The 21,425-nt window shown below is 43.3% G+C and overlaps 2 protein-coding genes across 3 annotated transcripts in view; one reads left to right on the top strand and one right to left on the bottom strand.

The window, feature by feature from the left end:
- LOC138372186 (autotransporter adhesin BpaC-like) overlaps positions 1–4,758 on the top strand; it is a 22,323-nt gene extending 17,565 nt beyond the window's left edge. The window contains exon 4 of the mRNA XM_069337501.1: positions 4,595–4,758. Coding sequence (XP_069193602.1) covers positions 4,595–4,758 — 164 coding nt within the window. The remainder of the gene's footprint in view (positions 1–4,594) is intronic.
- The window catches only part of LOC123771902 (ubiquitin carboxyl-terminal hydrolase 2), a 179,114-nt gene extending 160,864 nt beyond the window's left edge, over positions 1–18,250 (bottom strand). For both annotated transcript variants that reach the window (XM_045764684.2, XM_045764683.2), the window contains exon 1: positions 17,826–18,250. The gene's annotated coding sequence lies outside the window, so the exon portion shown is untranslated. The remainder of the gene's footprint in view (positions 1–17,825) is intronic.
- Positions 18,251–21,425: the final 3,175 nt, after the last annotated feature.

Consider the following 21,425-nt stretch of genomic DNA (forward strand, 5'->3'; position numbering starts at 1 on the left):
GTACAATCTGTGTGTGTTTACCACGAATCTTAGGGTACAATCTGTGTGTGTTTACCACGAATCTTAGGGTACAATCTGTGTGTGTTTACCACGAATCTTAGGGTACAATCTGTGTGTTTACTACGAATCTTCCGGTACAATCTCTGTTTACCACGAATCTTCCGGTACAATCGTTGTGTGTTTACCACGAATCTTCCGGTACAATCTCTGTGTGTTTACTACGAATCTTCCGGTACAATCTCTGTGTGTTTACCACGAATCTTCCGGTACAATCTCTGTGTGTTTACTACGAATCTTCCGGTACAATCTGTGTGTGTTTACCTCGAATCTTCCGGTACAATCACTGTGTTTACCTCGAATTTTCCGGTACAATCACTGTGTTTACTACGAATCTTTCGGTACAATCCCACCCTCAGATGCAGCCCCACCACCTACAGGCCCACTACAATCCACCCACTTTTAGACGCCTCTACAACCCTCAAGCCCACCTCCACCCAGAATAATAAAGCTTTAAATAAAGCATGAGTTAATAAATGAAAAAAGTCTAAAAATATAATAAAGTATATTTAGAGTATAAATTATATATTATATTTAAAGTATAAAGTATATAAAGAATATTTATTATAGAAAAAATTAGAAAATTATTAGAAAAAAGTATAAAAGTATAATATATGAAAACCTTCTACACCTCCACCCACCACACCTCTACCTACTACTTGGTCCAACAGCAACAGCCTGTTGGACCAAGCTTTCACAAGTCAAGCCTGGCCCCGGGCCGGGCTTGCCGAGTAGAAAAACTCTTAGAACCCCATCCAGGTACAATCCAGGTACCCACATTTCCTGGAAAATATAATCAGCCAACTTCTTCAAGACTTCTCTCTACTTCAAAAAATATCTAATTCAAATATCTCTTCAACGATCTAAGGGTCGCTACTCCGTCAAAAATGCAACTGTTTAACCTAAACAGAAACGTAAATAATTCAACCTTTTCCTAACTATAAACGTACGAACCCAAGCAACCCACTTAACCTATCGACGCTGATGCATAAAAAAACGTCAATTCTGTGGTGCTTTCAGTTTGACTAATACGTCACATTTGTAACGGAGTGACCGTTTCCGTGTAAAATGTTACGTATTAGGTAAGAGTACAGGTTGTAACCGGAGTCGTTGCGTGGATTCGAATGCATGTAGTGAGGCAAAACACCTGCCTTGACAAAAGAACGGCATTTAAAAACCTAGATGAGGCCTTTCCATAGAATCACTAGGCCAAGGTTCACCCATTATTTACGCAACCCCTTACGAAACCTGTACATCTTTCCTCTACCATGACCGCGTTGTTTACATTTATTAAACAGTTTACGAGCTGGGAAACTTTAAACCCCTAGGGGCCAGATTCACGAAGCAGTTACGCAAGCACTTACGAACCTGTCCATCTTTTCTCAATCTTTGGCGGCTTTGTTTCCAATTATTAAACAGTTAATGAGCTACGAAGCACCAGGAGGCTGTTTATAACAATAACAACAGTTGATTGGCAAGTTTTCATGCTTGTAAACTGTTTAATAAATGTAACCAAAGCCGTCAAAGATTGAGGAAAGATGTACACGTTGGTAAGCGCTTCCGTAACTGGTTCGTGAATCTGGCCCTAGGATGTTATTGTTATAAACAACCTCGTAGTGCTTCGGAGCTCATACACTGTTTAATAAATGTAAACAAAGTCCAACTCCTGCGATATAATGAGAGAAGAATAAGCATAACAGACAGAATACTTAGGAGCTACAAGAATTTTGCCACAATGAGTGTAACACTTATATGTTGAGCTTACTGTATTAACCTGCAATGTTAAATGGGGGCTCTTGTATTGTGATTTGTGGATTTGTACTCACGGAATTTGTGCGCCCCTTGAGGGACTTGAAATAGAGGGGAGGTAGAAATAGCCTAAGCTACTCTATCCCTTTGAGATGTATTTTTTTCTTGTTTCAATAAACATACTTGAACTTGAATAAGCATAACAAGAGCACAGTCTAGCGATGACGAGTATGGCCAACCAATCACAGCCCAGGAAGTAAGGGCCTTCACCAAGGCCCTATAATCACCAAGGTCCGTGGTTATGAAAGAGGGGGTAACAGTATGGCACCTGGTGAAGATGGCGTCACCTACGACATACTCAATGCACTGTGTCCTTTGTAAATGCACATTAATGACACTATGTAAAAGACACATCGAACACTTTATGTAGGGCATACGTAAATCTGTGTATCTTTGTATTTACGTATGTAGGTTAGCTTAGCATTTTAAAAGCACCGAATCACCTTCTGTGGTTGATTGTTCAATAAACCCTTGAACTATATGTTTAAAACATCTCTAACCCTGTCCATGGAGGACAGAAGAAAATGTATATATGCTGGTTAGCATTGTAAATGTGTGGCCACGTCTGTGGTAGAAAAATAATAATAATAAAAAAAAAATGCACCGTGTGAAGTGTCTGGGACTCCACTACCCCACCTGTTTAACCTAAGTCATTCCTAAGTGGAGTGTTGCCCACACTGGAAACACGCAATAATTGTCCCCATACCGAAGCCCAATGACCCTGGCAATAACAGACCTATCAGCCTCGTGTCATGCACTTGCAACATGCTTGAAAGGATCATCCTAAACCGACTGTTGCACAAAATAGGCAGGTTAGGGGAGGGGGTCAATGGATTTGTTAAAGGACGGAGCACAGCAAATTGTATAGTTAATTACTTGGCTAATGACACAGCTAAGTACTCTGTATTTGTTGATATCAAATGAGCCTTCAACAAAACACAGGGGATTGCGATCCTAGACGAGCTTGCATGCATTGGTGACAAGACAACCCGTCCTCACACTAGGCTGGTTAAAGCAGCGGCCGTCCTCCCCAGACTCATTCATCAATTTTAACATACTGTGTATTATAAATTGCTTGGCGCTTTCTTCTGATGATCTCTTCCCCTCTCATATATAAATTAATATTATTTTACATAATGTATAGTTAGTCGTAGGTTAGGTTAGATGTATAGGTTCTGTTGGCGATTATTTGTATTTGAAGTACGCGGGTGAAGCATTTATGAACCTGTCCTCAGACCAAGTCTATTCCTTCCAGCAGTCGACCCCAAAGTCGCATTCATAAATTTTTACATGCTATTCATTCAAAATAAGAATTTTCTCAAATGTAAATATTTGAGAAAATATTTACATATTAAATATAAAATATGAATATTAAATATGTCCATATTAAATATAAAAATATACACATAAATATTTATAAAATATTATAATATATTAGCATATTGTGCATATTTAGGCACAGGTTAGGTGTTTAGGTTCTGTTGGCGATTATTGGTATTTGTTGTACGTGGGATGAAGCATTTACAGCGTCGTGCTTCGAACAAAAGTCGTCAGTGAAGCACTTATTTCGTCAGTGAGAGGCTCTTAGGCGGAACCAAAAAGCCAGAGCTCAACCCCCGCAAGCACAATTAGGTGAGTACTTGTTCCGGAAGTGTTGTCGTGAGTCGTGTGTAAACTGTTTTTCATTCATAAACAGCGGGTTTGGCGGGTGTATGGAATCACATTTGGACTTTTGTTTGGAAGACGAGCTGCCTCGTGTGTTTGGCTGTGTTGAGCTGAGGTCCCAGACCCTTCAAGCTTGAGGTGGAGTGTGAAACCCAAACTGTGAACCCTGTGTGGGGTGAGGCTCCATCCCCACACCATCACCAAGAACCTCCACCACCGTGGTCCACCACCACTGTGGTCCACCACCCTCATCGTGGTCCACCACCACTGTGGTCCACCACCATCATCGTGGTCCACCTCCATCACCGTGGTCCACCACCATCACCAAGAACCTCCACCACCACCACCACCATCACCAAGAACCTTCACCACCACCCTCCTTCCTCTTCCACTTCTTTAACCTCTTCCTCCTCTTCTTCTCCCGCCTTGACCACCTCCTCCTCACCACCTCCTCTTCCTCCTGCACATCTGCCTCCCCACCGCCGTGTTGCTGATGTATCAACGCCATCTTTTGAGCTTTGCGGGAATTATTGTGGCCTTATCTGGGAGGTTGGGTGCTGCTTCGCTCGATAACCTCTCTTTTTCAACATTATGGAAAGCTCTGTATATATATTTTCCCGATATCAACCAATATGCAACTTCTTACGAAACCTGTATATCATTCCTCATTTATGGTGGCTTTGTTTACATTAATTTTTCTAATTTTGTCCCGAGGGGCCGAGTTTATTGGGCAGCGTCACTCATCTTGTGAGTGGACACACCGCCATAGCAGCATGTACAACACTCCCCAATAGGAAGAAAACCCGCTGGGTTATTCATCCTGTCACTTGTACCCAGACACAGCTTGGACTTACTTAACAGTCTCAAGTGAACAGCTCCTCAAACAAGAAGATTAACATCTGTCAACCCTTAAAATCTTACGTTATCTTACAGGTGCAAAATCGGGGAATGTTTTCAGAACAGTATCTATATTTGACAAATGGTATTTTCCTAACTCAAACAATGTGGGTTTTATTATTCTACACATATTTCGAATGACTCTTAGATGTTCACATTCTCTCAGGTAGTGGTCAAGGCGGTGTCCGTCACTTTCATTACAGATTCTACAACTCCGCTGATCAACTGTTGTTTCCATTCCGAATCTCCATGGATATTTGTATCCAAGACGGATTCTTGCTATTACTGATTCTCTCCCTCGTCCACCTCCTCTTCGTTCATAATGACTGAGATTGCCAGCTGCAACCAAAGTTGTACCAGCGTGCAGATTCACTGGTTTGTTCTTCTATCCTCCTTTCCTCAGTAACATTGTCCCTTGTCACGATGATATTGCCTGATAATACCTCTTATTTGTAGCAGTCTTGGGTATGAAGTATTCAATGTGGTCTCTTTCAGCGCCTTCAGCAGCCAGCACATCTGCTCGTTCATTTCCACATATTCCAACATGGGAGGAGATCCACAGAAACTTGATGACTCTTCCCTGATTGGTAAGTACTCTCACAGCTCTCTTAATTTCAGCAACTATTACACGATTTTCTGCCTGATTTGTACCAAAGCTTTATAGTGTTGTTTTTGAACCAGTGCAGATCACTGCACTATTAGTATTTCGTTCAAGAAATCTTAATGTCATAACAATGGCAGTTAGCTCCGCTTGTGTTGAAGAGGCATGGTTCTCAATACATGCTTTTCCTTCATTTCTGCGTTGAAAGGCATTATACCTAATTACAGTGTATGCTGCACCAGCCCTGCCATTGACAGGGTTAGATGACCCATCAGTGTAGATTTGATTCAGTTCATTTCCGGCTTCTTTACAGATTTCCTCAAGATAATTGTGCCTCATTTCTTCTGGTATCATGTTGGACTTTTTCGTTGTTATCTCATTAATGATAATCCTGCATGAGTCATCCTCCCAGGGAGGTAACCTCTCTACAGGCATGAGCTCACGGGCTTGCTCAAGCAGGTGAAGCTCTTCGAGGTACAGAACTCATTTTTTTTTTGGCAATATCATTTTAATGGGGCTTTCTGGCTATGAGAGAGGAATTCGGATTATGGATTATGCCCGTCAGCCTCGCACCTGTTTTTGCTGTGGTTTGTCAGGCAGGTTTTGTGACAAAAGAACTACCTGCTCGGCGGCTGTTGTCTCCCACGTGAATCGGTTTTGTGAGGAAGAGTTTCCACCGTTGGCTGTGGAGGAGGACCTGGTGGGTGCATTTGTGGATGTGTCCTTGGCTGATGTGACGCGCCCTCTGTCGGAAGGTGCGCCTGCTCATGATGGGGCTTGTGCTCCGGTGGTGTGCCATCCTCGGTTGGGTGTACTACTGCTGGTGGTGTTCCTGGTGCTGCTGTCAATCTCCCGGGTGCTCCCTCTCCGTCTCCAGCTTCTTCGTCTTCTGCGCCCGATCATCTGCCTTCTCCTGTGGATTTTGTCTCTCTGTCCTCGCTGCTTGTCCCGGCTGTGCTGGGGAGTGTTACGAACCCGGATCCAGCGTCCGAGCCTGGAGCAGTGACAACCACGCCATCTGTGGGTCAGCTCCCGAAACCCCCGCCAAACGGACGACGACACCTGGTGAGGACAGCGTGTACTGGCCTCGAGGACCAGTTTCCAGTCTGGTTCAGCGCTCAACACAGCCGCTCCTGACCCCCGGTGAGGTGGTGCTCCGACGATAGCGCCATCTATGGACTGGATACGTCAGGTATTTGTGCCCGAGCCCGTAAGTGAGGTGTATTAGTGTCCCGGTTATTGATGACGTGTCTGCTTACAGAGCCGACCTGGGACCACTGTGATGGAAGTGGAGTGAGTCTACCCGAGGCAGCCAGTCTCCATACTGTGAAGTTTGCTGCAGCTGTTGAGAAGTCGTCCCCCCCGGAAGAACACTGTGATGTGTTAGCCTGCCAGTGGAGTGGTAGTGAAAGGATTTACCCGGGACCGACTGTTGGAGACGATCATCCACTGGGGTATTGAGGACAGGAGGGTGATTTGTGATATCACACGAGACTCCTGTCTAGGGCGTACCCCTTATATCGTTCGTGGAGTGGCCGTACCAGCCTTGGTGGCTCAGTACCTGCCAGCAGACCAGCTGGACGTGTGGTTGACGGCCTCCACGGCAGTGCCCCCAGTGGACCTGTGTTTTGGCTGACCTGTGGCCCGGGTAGGCTCGGCATTCTCAGAGGACACGTCGTGAGGCCACGAAGAAGCACCAAGGACTCGGCACCGAGAGTTGTGGCACCAGAGTCTTCAGCAGAAGACTATATTGTGTATAATCCCCTTGTATAGTGTTAATACCCCTCCCCCTGTGCACTTTTTGATTTTATATATTTAATTGGTGATGGTGACAAGTATAATATTAAGTTCTTAGCTTTCTTTCCCTACTCCCTTTAAGTTACTTGCGTCACGGATCTCATCCCTTGATAGCCAATACTGGCTTGGGAACGGATACATATATCTTCCTCTAACAACATCAGAGTAAGGACCCCGTTGCGTCCCGAGAGGGCCGTAACAGGGAGTGACGTGGAGATGGGGCCTCCTGCTATGTTGGGACTGGTCCCCGTCGTCTTACGGGCTATTCATGCCCGTGCCACCTCTTGGGTGGCTTAATCTTTATCAATCAATCAATCCCTGTCGTCGTGGCTGCTCACGTCTTGCGCCATGCGAAAGTGCGCCCCCTCCTGCACTTCCCGTGCTTCAGGTTCTGCCTCCGGCTCTGGCGATGTGCAGTCGAGTTCCAAGCGCTTGCGGTGTTTCACTCCTCCTGACTGGGGCGATGTAGGTGAGTTTGATACTTGTGAGTCTGCAGGTGTCGATGGGGTGGTACCCAGGGGGGTGGTGTCGCCTGGGACGGTGGTGGAGGGGGTTCACGTGCCTGCTGCTGCCGCCAGTGACAATGTCTCTCCGTTAACATCTGTTTCTTCTCCTGTAGGGGGGTTACCTGGCAGTCGGGGGTGGTCCCTCCTCCTGTGGTACGTGGCGCGGAAGGTGATGTGGCCCGGGGCCTTGTGGTGGTCCTCAGGAAGGATGTCCATCGCAGGGATTCTGTGCCGGTGCCCGACCCTGTGGCTGTTGTTCCGGGTGTTGCCCCCCTGACATGCCTCCTCCTCTGGTGCAGCCCGCTGCAGACGTGTCTGGTGAGGTTGACCAGGATGGCCGGCCTGTTGGTGAAGATGTTTTCGACGAAATACATGCTAGCGAGACGCCCTTACAGTGGGAGCAGGCGTTGACGATCCCTCTGTGCCCGTCTATTATTTGGGTACCTCGTGTACGTGTCTTTATGTCCGGGGTTCCAGAATTCCTGGCGCGAACTCATGCGCCTGTCAATCCTGATACGGAGTGTCTTTGGAAGGTGTACTGTCTCCGGTTTCCGGTGGTGGACTTTCTGGAGAAGTATGAGTAGGGGTAGCGTTGCTTGCTCTCGTCTCCCGATTGTTATGTCTGCTGTGGGCTCGTCAGGCGTAGGGTTGTGTGCCTTGACTTTGTTTATGTTCCGTGTTTTGTATTTTCTATCCACTGGGTCCCAGCGCATTGTGGTATACTGCATAATGAACTTGTCGATCAACTTGTGACGCCTTTAACACCACATATACCGCCCTACGGCGCGGCGAGTCTCCCTCTAACATACGCCTCTGTTCTCGTCGCCGCTCCTTTATTTACGGCTCAACACAACAAGCACTTTTGAAACGCTTTACTATTCTCAACATACATGCATCTCCCAACATCTGTACAGGTGCAGTCATCGGGAGATCGCGCCCTTCATGCAAACTGCACCTACTATCAAGATGTTATGGCAGTTTTTGGGACTCAAGATTGATTGTCATTCCGTCAAACCCGCTGTTTATGAATGACAAGCAGTTTACACGACTCACAACTGATGACGTCCGAACACTTCCGGAACAAGTGCTTCGTTCACGTTCTCTGTTCGAACCACAATTCTATAAATGCCAGCCCGTCCTCCAAACAGAGACTCAAAGTCCATTCCATACACCCGCCAACCCCTCTGTTTATGAATGAAAAACGGTTTACACACGACTCACAACTAATGACGTTCGAACACTTCCAGAACAAGTGCTTCGCTGACGACTCTTGTTTGAACCACAACGCTGTAAATGCTTCACCCACGTACAAAAAATACCAATAATCGCCAACAGAACCTAAACACCTAACCTAACCTAACCAGTGCCTACATATGCACAGTATTCTAATATTTTATAATATTAATTTATATTCGAGAAAGGTTCTGTTTTGAATGAACAGCATGTTAAAATTGATGAATGCGTCTTTGGGGTTGACCACTGGATGGAATGGACTTGGTCTGAGGCTGGGTTGCACGAGGGAAAACTTTAGTTTAGGTAATTTATTATGCACCCTATACTAATCCTGCATGCTATACCCATCCTGTGAGCCTTACCCATCCTGTGAGCCTTACCCATCCTGTCAGTGGTAGCGGATTCCATACACATCCTGTGAATAGTAGTGGATCCCAAACCATCATGTAAGTGGTAGTGGACCCCATATCCATCATGTAAGTGGTGGTGGACCCCATACCCATCATGTAAGTGGTGGTGGACCCCATACCCATCATGTAAGTAGTAGTGGACCCCATACCCATCATGTAAGTAGTAGTGGACCCCATACCCATCATGTAAGTAGTAGTGGACCCCATACTCATCCTTTGACTGCTAATGGACCTCATACTAATCCTATAAGTGGTAGTGGATCGTGTAACCATCGTGTGAATGATAGTGAACCCTATACCCATCCTGTGAGTCCTAGTGAAAAAGGTTACACACACACATTAATGAGCTAGTTACAGTGTTGTAAACATCCACATCAACAGCTCATTCAGTTTATCACACGAAAAATGAGTTGAATTATCTGGGTGGCAAAGTTGGCTTCGTTCTCGGCGCTCATTCGGGGATCCCCGGGTTCAATTTCCGGCCGAGACAGAAATGGTTGGGCTTGCTTCCATTACCCTAATGCCTCTGTTCACCTAGTAAAAATTAGGTACCCGGAAGCTTGTTGAAGGGGTTTGTATCCCATCTTTGGGGGGAGAGGGTCGGTAGCCCCACCTTGGAGGTGGGGAGGGAGGACCTCGATATAAGCCTAAACTATATATACACAGCCTTCCTGTCCCCGAAACAAAAAACAATTAAAATTTATAAATATATATAACAAATATTTAAGAAAAAAAAGTGTAAATAGTTCATAATTTTGTTTAAATCTGCGGGAAAGGTTACAATCACTTGCAGGAAAGGTTACAATCACCTACAGGAAAGGTTACAATCACTTGCAGGAAACGTTACAATCACCTGCAGGAAACGTTACAATCACCTGCAGGAAAGGTTACAATCACCTGCAGGAAACGTTACAATCACCTGCAGGAAACGTTACAATCACCTGCAGGAAAGGTTACAATCACCTGCAGGAAAGGTTACAATCACTTGCAGGAAAGGTTACAATCACTTGCAGGAAAGGTTACAATCACCTGCAGGAAAGGTTACAATCACCTGCAGGAAAGGTTACAATCACCTGCAGGAAAGGTTACAATCACTTGCAGGAAAGGTTACAATCACCTGCAGGAAAGGTTACAATCACCTGCAGGAAAGGTTACAATCACCTGCAGGAAAGGTTACAATCACAATCACCTGCAGGAAAGGTTACAATCACAATCACCTGCAGGGAAGACTACTGCAGGAAAGATTCCTTCTGGTGATTGTAACCTTTCTTGCAGGTGATTGTCTTTCTTAGAAGGTTAGCTGCAGTGTAAACATTAAGTCTAAAATGGGAGCTACTTTGTCAGTTTTCTTTCACATTATCGCCATGGGGGCTCTGGAGATGTAAACAATGTGAGTTTTGTGTAGTGGGAGGGAGGGGGGACTTAACTGAACTCTGTGTTGTGTGGGGGGACTCAACTGAACTTTGTGTTGTATGGGGGGACTCAACTGAACTTTGTGTTGTGTGTGGGGGGGGGGGACTCAACTGAACTTTGTGCAGTGTGTGGGGGAGGAGGGTAGACTCAACTGAAGCGTGAATCCCCCAATTGGGCCCTCTAGCGGAACCACTGAATACCTATTCTGGGTGGTTTATTTAATACTTACACCATCCCATATGGTTCGTTCAATACAGTGTTTTAAACAGACTTGTTACTTTAGGGAGACACAAGGCCATATGTAGTCCAATGGTGCCTTGTTGGGGCACAACACCTCTAATTCGTGGGAGCTGAAACTTTGCCTGTCGAAGAGAAACAACTTTGCCTCTCGGAGGGAAACAACTTTGCCTGTCGAAGAGAAACAACTCTGCCTCTCGGAGGGAAACAACTTTGCCTGTCGGAGGGAAACAACTTTGCCTGTCGGAGAGAAACAACTTTGCCTCTCGGAGGGAAACAACTTTGCCTGTCGGAGAGAAACAACTTTGCCTCTCGGAGGGAAATAGCGTCGTATTCCCACCCTACTCAGGAGGGTCACCCGGAAGACTATAGCTATCGACACCCAGTGACCACAGATGAGATGAATATCAGGTGTCCTTGGAACTCTGGGTAGTCCAGCAGAAATCGTAAGCTAACGGCAAAATCGCCAAGTACAAGTCCAATTAACTGAGGCTTCGTCGGGAGAAACCACAGCAACGTCTTCCAGACGCCCAATGGGTCCCGAGCATACACCAGGGACCAATACACCATACACCCACTAAGACCCGACGCCATGTAGCGCCAGATATCTCTCTCTCTCTCTCTCTCTCTCTCTCTCTCTCTCTCTCTCTCTCTCTCTCTCTCTCTCTCTCTCTCTCTCTGTCTCTCTCTGACCTAGGATCTAACCGGAAAACGCAAATCTATCAACTTTCCTGTTACAGATATACATACACTCAGGAACTGCACCCTAAAATTCATTTAGCTAAGCAAATTACAGTATTGTTAAGCTAGTTGTATAGTTTAATGTATAGATCAACAGACGTTTATTGAATATAGAACTGAATCACAGCCCTCTCCAAGCTTACCATTTCTGAGTGAATTACTGGCCAATCATTTTGAATTTTCTCATCATTAAGAAGATTCAGAAATCTGACCCAAGAATGGTAATACAGTATAATTAATAAGGTTCAGTTATGAAGAGAGATTGAGAGAATTAAATAGATTTGACAACAAATGAGGAGAGAAGAAACACGATTAACATAGACCACAAGATATTGATATAATATTGATCAGTGGATAAAATAAAAATTTGAATATGCAAGGTTGGAACGGAAGGATAAGTGTAAATACTTATGGATATCACACATTGGTAGGTACTAAAGCCTAATCCTGAGTATTAGGTATTAGGAACATACAAATCTGATGTATGTCCCGGTCCTGATCGAGGACCGGGACGCGGGGACGTTAAGCCCCGAAATCATCTCAAGATAACCTCAAGATAAGAAGATACTCATTCAGCGTGACAGCTAACTGAGGCAGTAAACTCAGGGGAGGTAAACTCCATCCAACTGCTGATGTTTAAAGGCGTTGGCCTTAATAGCCTGACAGCAGTGTCTATCTTTAGATTATTCATGGGTGAAATATTTCATTCTCTTGGTCAGTAAGTCAGTAAGCTGGTTGGTCAGTAAGTCAGTAAGCTGGTTGGTCAGTAAGTCAGTAAGCTGGTTGGTCAGTAAGTCAGTAAGCTGGTTGGTCAGTAAGTACCAACCAAGTTTGGTGTTGGACCCATCAACCTCTGGAGGGTTATTAAGACCACCACAATACCTTACTGACCAACCAGCAAGTTTGGTGTTGGACTTAAGGCCTATCAACCTCTGGAGGGTTATTAAGACCACCACTATACCTTACTGACCAACCAGCAAGTTTGGTGTTGGACTTAAGACCTATCAACCTCTGGAAGGTTATTAAGACCACCACTATACCTTACTGACCAACCAGCAAGTTTGGTGTTGGACTTAAGACCTATCAACCTCTGGAGGGTTATTAAGACCACCACAATACCTTACTGACCAACCAGCAAGTTTGGTGTTGGACTTAAGACCTATCAACCTCTGGAGGGTTATTAAGACCACCACAATACCTTACTGACCAACCAGCAAGTTTGGTGTTGGGCTTAAGACCTATCAACCTCTGGAGGGTTATTAAGACCACAGCAGCAAGTATACTTTCGTCCTGAGTATAATACACGGCTAAAGTAAACTCAGAGAATATACACCGTTAGGTGGCATATTAATTTAAGTGTATATATGCATGATAAGTACTTTATATTTCACGGTATATACATATGTAGTACCTAATAGCCAGAACGCACTTCTTGGCCTAGTATGCCAGGCCTGACTTGCCTAATAGACTGAATGAATTTCGTTATTTTAAAATATTTATTTCCAAATTACTTTGTTCCAATTAAAATGTTTATATTATATTAAGAACATAAATTAACTAAGTTAGGTTAGGACTAGTTAAGTTAGGTTAGGATTAGTTAGGTTAGGATTAGTCAAGTTAGGTATGATTAAATTTCTATGTTAGTTTTAAATCAAATTAAACAATATATTCAATTTACATATAATGTAATGGAAAGTTTTATGATTACATAAGAAAAATTGTTGAAAAATATATTTAAGGATAATTCGGTTTGTTATGCAACTTGGGATTATAGGCATAACTTGTATATACTCATGACGATGTTGATATGCTGCCCATACAAGAGGTTATACATCGTCCTGAATGAATGCTTGTTCAGGTTTCTAGAGGCAACCCCTGACTTGACTTGTATGAGTGTGGATTATATTTATTTATAATAATAATTATGAGAAAATGACACCCCGTCCTCATAAACAAAAGCCAAAGACCATTCCATGCACCCGCCAAACCCGCTGTTTATGAATGAAAACGGTTTACACACGACTCACAACTGCTGACGTTCGAACATATCCGGAACAAGTGCTTCGCTGACGGCTCTTGTTCGAACCACAACGCTGTAAATGCTTCACCCACGTACTACAAATACAAATAATCGCCAACAGAACCTAAACACCTGACCTAACCTAACCTATGACTATTTATACACAATATGCTAATATATTATAATATTAATTTATACTTGAGAAAATTCCCGTTTTGAATGAACAGCATGTTAAAATTTATGAATGCGTCTGTGGGGTTGACCGCTGAATGTAATGGACTTGAGTCGAGGACGGGTTGGTAAACAGCCCGTCCTCCAAACAAAGATCCAAAAGTGATTCCATGCACCCGCCAAACCCCAGGTGTTTATAAATGAAAAACGGTTTACACACGACTCACAACTGATGACGTCCGAACACTTCCGGAACAAGTGCTTCACTGATGAATTTTGTTCGAACCACAACGCTGTAAATGCTTCACCCACGTACTACAAATACAAATAATCGCCAATAGAACCTAAACGCCTAACCTATGCCTATATATAAACACTATGCTAATATATTATAATATTAGTTTATATTTGAGAAAATTCCCGTTTTGAATGAACAGCATGTAAAAATTTATGAATGCGTCTGTATTGTCGACCGCTGGATGGAATGGACTTGAGTCGAGGACGGGTTGCAACACGACGTTGTCAAAAGCAATTCAACCAGGGATTAAACTGAATCCTCTATGGTTCCTGAGGCTTACAATGAAGCCTAACCAGGGCTTCACACAACGCCCACATGGAATTCTACCTCCTACACTTCCTTTAATAATAATTATAATAATAATAATTTGATTTAAATCCCCGTGGCGCAGCGAGCGATTTGGCCTGGGTTCGTTCCTGGCCTGGGAGGATTGACTAGGCGCCAGTCCTTAACTGCAACCTCCATTCACCAAGCAGTGAACCGGTTGCTAAGCGATTTGGCGGGTCGTATTCTGGGGAAAAATTAGGATTAAGTGCCTGAAACGCTATGCATGCTTGTGGCTGTACAAGAATGTAAGAACTCTTGTGTATATAAATAAAAACATGCATCTCTCCCCCCTCCAAACAAGTCAGCACAAATTTGGACTGCTATAGCAGCAGCAGTTTACAGCCAAAACACCTCTGGAATACATATACTTAGCACCAGATTAGAAAGTCAGATCAAAATGGGGGATCGGATATCCCTGGCATATTTGTCCCTTAAACTAATCAGTCCAAGTTAGACATTCGTGAACTCAATTGCGGAGTATACGAGAAGCTTAACTAATCACCTGTTGTATTTACAGGGAATGAACCGCGGCTCTTGGGTCCCGCCTCTCGACCCTTAATCGACTGGGGTATATATGCTCCAAACCGTTCTGAACTGTCACATACAAAAAAAGCTGTGTATGGAGTATGCGTTCCAGGCAACGCTGGAATCTGCATCAGCATTCTATCGCCTCTCACACCTCGAGGGTAAACAAAGTAAACAGGATTTACAAGGTAAAAGGAAGTGACGCAGCGGCATGTCCGGTAACAGGATCAAATTCAGCCCGCCCCTCCCCCACGTGGTGTGAGGCAACCCCTCTGACGTCACCGTGCTAACCTCCTCACCGCACACACATTCCACACGTGGATCTATCCGCTGATACAGGTTTAAAGCTGGCTGTAAAGCATGCGTGTAGATGACACTTGGAAATTGGACGGCGAGCAGAATAAAAATCGAAACTATGTCATGAAGATGGAAACAGCTTAAAAACTGGCATTTAACAGTGGAGTGAATGGCGGGCGGTGTAGGTAAGAGGTACCTTCCATAAAGGCGCCCGGAAGCCTTATACTCACAGGTAAATTCCCGCTTCTCCGTATATATATATATATATATATATATATATATATATATATATATATATATATATATATATATATATATATATATATATGTCGTACCTAGTAGCCAGAACTCACTTCTCAGCCTACTATTCAAGGCCCGATTTGCCTAATAAGCCAAGTTTTCCTGAATTAATATATTTACTATAATTTTTTTCTTATGAAATGATAAAGCAACCCTTTTCTCTATGTATGAGGTCAATTTTTTTTTATTGGAGTTAAAATTAACGTAGATATATGACCGAACCTAACCTACCCTACCTAACCTAACCTATATTTATAGGTAAGGTTAGGTTAGGTAGCCAAAAAAAGCTAGGTTAGGTTAGGTTAGGTAGGTTAGGTAGACGAAAAAACATTAATTCATGAAAACTTGGCTTATTAGGCAAATCGTTCCTTGAATAGTAGGTTGAGAAGTGCGTTCTGGCTATTAGGTACGACATATATATATATATATATATATATATATATATATATATATATATATATATATATATATATTGCCTGTTTACCTATATTCCTGGATTTTATTCAGCACTAAAGAAAACTTGAGTTTACTTTTTTTGCTGCTTGGTGAGTAAGCTATCGTGGTGGCCTGAATTCTTAATAACCCTGCAGGGGATAGTATATAAGCCTTAACCCCACCTGATTCAGAAACTCTTAATAACAACTTATAAAAATGGTCACGATAAAGGGTTGTGGCTCAGCATGCCACAAGGGCAGCCACTGCTGGTGTGACCATACGAAGACTGGGTGTGGCTACTCTCTCCTCTATATCTTACGGGCTCACCATAGCCCGTGCTGCTTGGAACTTTTTGTTCCAAGTAGCGAATCTTAAACAACAACTCTATATCCTTACTTCCACCAACATCAGTCATTAAAACTATATGTAACTACCCCATCACTAATGTAAATTACTTAGCGTGGAGATTTTTTTGCATGGATAGCCCAGCGCGGGCCCTAAGCCTCTGACTGGCCCACTAAGTGTTGCTGAAGACTGATGACATATGCACTAAACTGTGTAACTTAGCTTATTAAAACTGAATCAATGATTTTTGGGGTTCAGTTCCTGAGCCCATTATATGCCTGCTTGATACCCTCTGTAACCTTTTCCACTACCGCTCACAGGATGGGTATGGGGGGTCCACTACCATTCACAGGATGGGTATGGGGGGGGGGGGTCCACTACCACTCACAGGATGGGTAACGGGGTCCACTAGCACTCACAGGATGCGCATGGGGTCCATTACCACCTACAGGATGGGTATAAGGGAATTAAGTCCACTAACACTCCCAGGATGGGTATGGGGTCCACTACCACTCACAGGATGGGTATGGGGGTCCACTACCACTCACAGGATGGGTATGGGGGTCCACTACCACTCACAGGATGGGTATGGGGGTCCACTACCACTCACAGGATGGGTATGGGGGTCCACTACCACAAACAGGATGGGTATAACATCCACTATCACTCACAGGTTCCACCACCACTCACAGGATGGCCCACTACCAATCCCAGGATAAGTATGGGGATCCACTACCACTCACAGAGAAGGTATGGGGCGCAAAATAAAATAGTTCTACTAACCACGCCTATCAAGAGACTCTTGATAATACTCTTATGTACTAAAATATGCTAACCAGTTTATCCAAGCTTTCCTCAACTGCTCAATAGGCTATAGAAAGATAACACTTATCTCACACTATACTCACCCACTGATAACGATTATACTATCATAGTGACCTACTATACACAAGAACTATGTATACCAGCAAATACAATTCGTCTCATCCTTTAATAATCATATTTACTAGCAGTAATGCATATGAATACTAGCAGTAATGCAATAGTATGAATACTAGTAGTAATGCAATAGTATGAATACTAGTAGTAATGCAATAACGTATGCCAGCTGACAGGTAGGCCTAGTAATACAATAGTAGGCTATGCCATCTGATAGGTAGGCCTAGTAATACAATAGTAGGCTATGCTATCTGGCAGGTAGGCCTAGTAATACAATAATAGGCTATGCCATCTGACAGGTAGGCCTAGTAATACAATAGTAGGCTATGCCAGCTGGCAGGTAGGCCTAATAATACAATAATAGGTTATGCCATCTGACAGGTAGGCCTAGTAATACAATAGTAGGCTATGCCAGCTGACAGGTACGTCTAGTAATACAATAGTAGGCTATGCCATCTGGCAGGTAGGCCTAGTAATACAATAGTAGGCTATGCCAGCTGACAGGTACGTCTAGTAATACAATAGTAGGCTATGCCATCTCATAATGCTAATATATATCGAAATGTATTTTGCATTACCCGAATTTGCTAATATTTTACAGAACTTGCGGCCCCCAGCTAATGAACATATCAGAGCTTCAAGTTATCGTAAACTATTATATATAATAGAAGTCTGGCCAAATATTTATATAAATACACTAGGAAAATGTATATTTAGCAAGCTAGGCTACCTAAGCAATAGATATCAAATAATTTCCACGACTAAAGATGTGGCCATTCACAAGAGGGAAAATTGTCCTTACCTTATTCAGCAGAGACTTGCCATGGGAGAGGTTGTCATGGGAGAGGTAGCCATGGGAGAGGAGCAGTGACACACACACACCAGGGGAGGGGTATAGTCTCCACACAATGATAACTAGGCACTTAGACACATGTCAACACAAGTCAACACCAACAATCGCCTTGACACTTGGAGGGTGTGTGAGTGTGTTTACACCGGACGGCATTGCCTCACACTTGACAAAACCACATCAACACACACAACGTAACTAACTCCTTTTTCAACTCACTAAAATCTGGAACCAAGTGTGGTGGTGAGCATGGAACCAAAGCGTGTATACAATAAGGGGGAGAGAAGAGGTGGGTTGAGGGGGGGATTAGTGGGGGAGGGGAAATGAAGAGGGGGTCGTATAAGAGGGTGTTGCGCTGACAACCGCCGTAGCAGACTACGGCCCAAACATGGTAGCCGCGTTCTCTCTCCCACCTACACCCTGACTCCTCCCACCTACACCCTCACTCCTCCCACCTATACACCCAGACTCCTCCCACCACCCTCCTCTACCCCCCACCCACCTACCAATACACCCTTGCTCCACATATGGTGTATCAGAGGGTTATTTTGTCCAGGCGACTGACATTGGACACTAGTTCAAATATTGGTGTCAGGCGCAGTCCGGCATTGCTTGGCTCGCCTTGTGAATCCTGATGGAACTATTATTGGAATAAACAACACTTTAATGTGTTCAAATTACTTCCTTATGACAAGTTATTTTGCGTTTAAAATGTAGAGCATATAGTATACATATTAGGTAATAATAATAATAACTGGTACAGTATATTATATGTCCGTAGGAAACACAATAGAATCTCTAAAATCAAAATATTTAATGACGGTCAAACTTTTTATAGTAATTCACAAAATAATTCATCGTGTCGGGGACAGGCCCCCAGTGTATATATACACTGGGTGCAAAGGCATACGGCGAATATATACGAAGTTAGAAGTTAGGGAAGACATGATCACTACCTACAAAATTATCAGAGGATTCACAGGGTAGATAAACAAACAGTTTAACACGGGTGAGGGTGCGCGAACAAGGGGACACAGGTGGAAACTGAGTACCCATCACTACTCATCGATCTCATTTGTTGACAAATGAGCCACAGAGACGTTAGAAAGAACTTTTTCAGTGTCAGATTAGTTAACAGATGGAATGCATTAGGCAGTAATGTGGTGGAGGCTGACTCCATACAGCTGACTGACTCTTTATCACTCCCAGTAGTGCAGTGGTAAGACACTCGCCTGGCGTTCCGCGAGCGCTTAGTCATGGGTTCGTATCCTGGCCGGGGAGGATTTACTGGGCGCAAATCCTTAATTGTAGCCTGTTTTACTCAACAGTAAAATGTGTACTTGGTTGTAACAACGATTCTTCGCGGGGGGTGGAATCGTATTCCAGGGACCTGCCCGAAACGCTACGCGTACTAGTGGCTGTACAAGAATGTAACAACTCTTGTATTTATCTCAAAAAAAAAAATACGGTTTCAAATGTAGATATGATAGAGCCCAGTAGGCTCAGGAATCTGTACAACAGTTAAGAGGCGGGACCAAAGAGCCAGAGCTCAATCCCCACAAGCACAACTAGGTGAGTACACGTTAGGCTTATATCGAGGTCTGCCCCATCACAAGGTTTAATTATCTATCCCCCCCCCCCGCAAAATGCAACCTCCCAACACGCTAACTCCTGGGTATTTATTTTCTGCGGGAGCCGGTCGGCCGAGCGGACAGCACGCTGCACTTGTGATCCTGTGGTCCTGGGTTCGATCCCGGGTGCGGGCGAGAAACAATGGGCAGAGTTTCTTTCACCCTATGCCCCTGTTACCTAGCAGTAAAATAGGTACCTGGGTGTTAGTCAGCTGTCACGGGCTGCTTCCTGGGGCCCTGGTCGAGGACTGGGCCGCGGGGACACTAAAGCCCCGAAATCATCTCAAGATAACCTCAAGATAGGTGAACAGGGATTCGAACCCGGCATTTCCGACTGCGAGTCGAGAAGAAACCTAACTGTACTGCTAGTACCTTATCTTCCAATCATTAATATAGGCAATTATATAGTCAGACTAATTATAAATAGCTAAAATATATGTATTTTTACCAAAACAACAAATATTCTACAGCCCGTCCTCCAAAAATGGGGAGGTAAATGTAATAGCACAAGTAAGTGCAATTATGTATTATTAATAGCAGTCAGGAATTGTACTTATTTTCACTTAGTATTAAACCGTACTGTCAAATATATTGTGAATATTTGAGTTTACCTGAAAAGCTGAGTAGAAAACCACAACCTAACCTAACCTCCTTAGTGTTTGAAGATAAGCATTTTATTGCTTCTTAATTACAATTAGTACTTAACCTATGGCTATACTGATATTACAGTTTTATAAAATTAATAAAACAAAACTAAAATATATCAATAAATTTTAAAGTAACTCAGGATATTTTCATATTTTGTATAAAATCTCTATTGTTTAATAAAATTGAAAAAGAAATTCTTAATATTTAAACCGTGTGTGTAGCTTTTTTTTTTTTTTTTTTAATATAATCAATCCCAAAGTGGTTAGGCCACTTACATTTAGCACCCTAATCCTTTTCAAGTTTTCCTACATACGCCCACTTCCTTCTCTTCCCGATTTCCCAGTCCTATGGTCTTGAAACTGCGAAAACTGTGAACTGAACTTGAAAAATTTATGCTAAAATTCTGAGTGTCTTAACAGAAAAGGAGGAGAATAAATGGGGAGGTAAATATAAGAGCCCCATAAGTGCAATTATGCACTATGCATGACAGTAAGGAAATGTACTTATTACACTTAGTATTAAACCGTACTGTCAATTCGGAGTATTAAACCGTACTGTCAATTCGGAGTATTAAACCGTACTGTCAATTCGGAGTATTAAACCGTACTGTCAATTCGGGGGATGGGTTGTTATTCTAATACCAGATGACAAATTCTGCAATATAATACCGCTGCATCCTCATTTCCTGCCCTGCATCGGAGGCGTTTGAAGAAATCTATATACACTACAACCTCTAGGGAACAAATTTCCTCTTATTGTCCACATTTTGTAACCAGTCAGCTTTATATCTGTATAACCTTGTATAATAAAGTGTACAGCATTAATAACAAAAATGGGTGGAAGGAGAAGCGAGCCTCTCACGTATTTACAGTCAAACGGCGAGTTTTTCTCTGAATGTTCTTTATTCTCTTCTCCGAGGCTATGGCGTCCCTGCAATTGCACCAGAGGCGATATCTCAATAACAAAATTTTTTATATATATATATATATATGTCGTACCTAGTAGCCAGAACGCACTTCTCGGCCTACTATGCAAGGCCCGATTTGCCTAATAAGCCAAGTTTTCCTGAATTAATGTACTTTCTCTATTTTTTCTTATCAAATGATAAAGCTACCCATTTCATTATGTATGAGGTCAAATTTTTTTTATTGGAGTTAAAATTAACGTAGATATATGACCGAACCTAACCAACCCTACCTAACCTAACCTAATCTATCTTTATAGCTTAGGTTAGGTTAGGTAGCCAAAAAAGTTAGGTTAGGTAGGTTAGGTT

Source organism: Procambarus clarkii, chromosome 38 (genome assembly GCF_040958095.1).
Source record: "Procambarus clarkii isolate CNS0578487 chromosome 38, FALCON_Pclarkii_2.0, whole genome shotgun sequence".
In the NCBI taxonomy this organism is placed as follows: domain Eukaryota; kingdom Metazoa; phylum Arthropoda; class Malacostraca; order Decapoda; family Cambaridae; genus Procambarus; species Procambarus clarkii.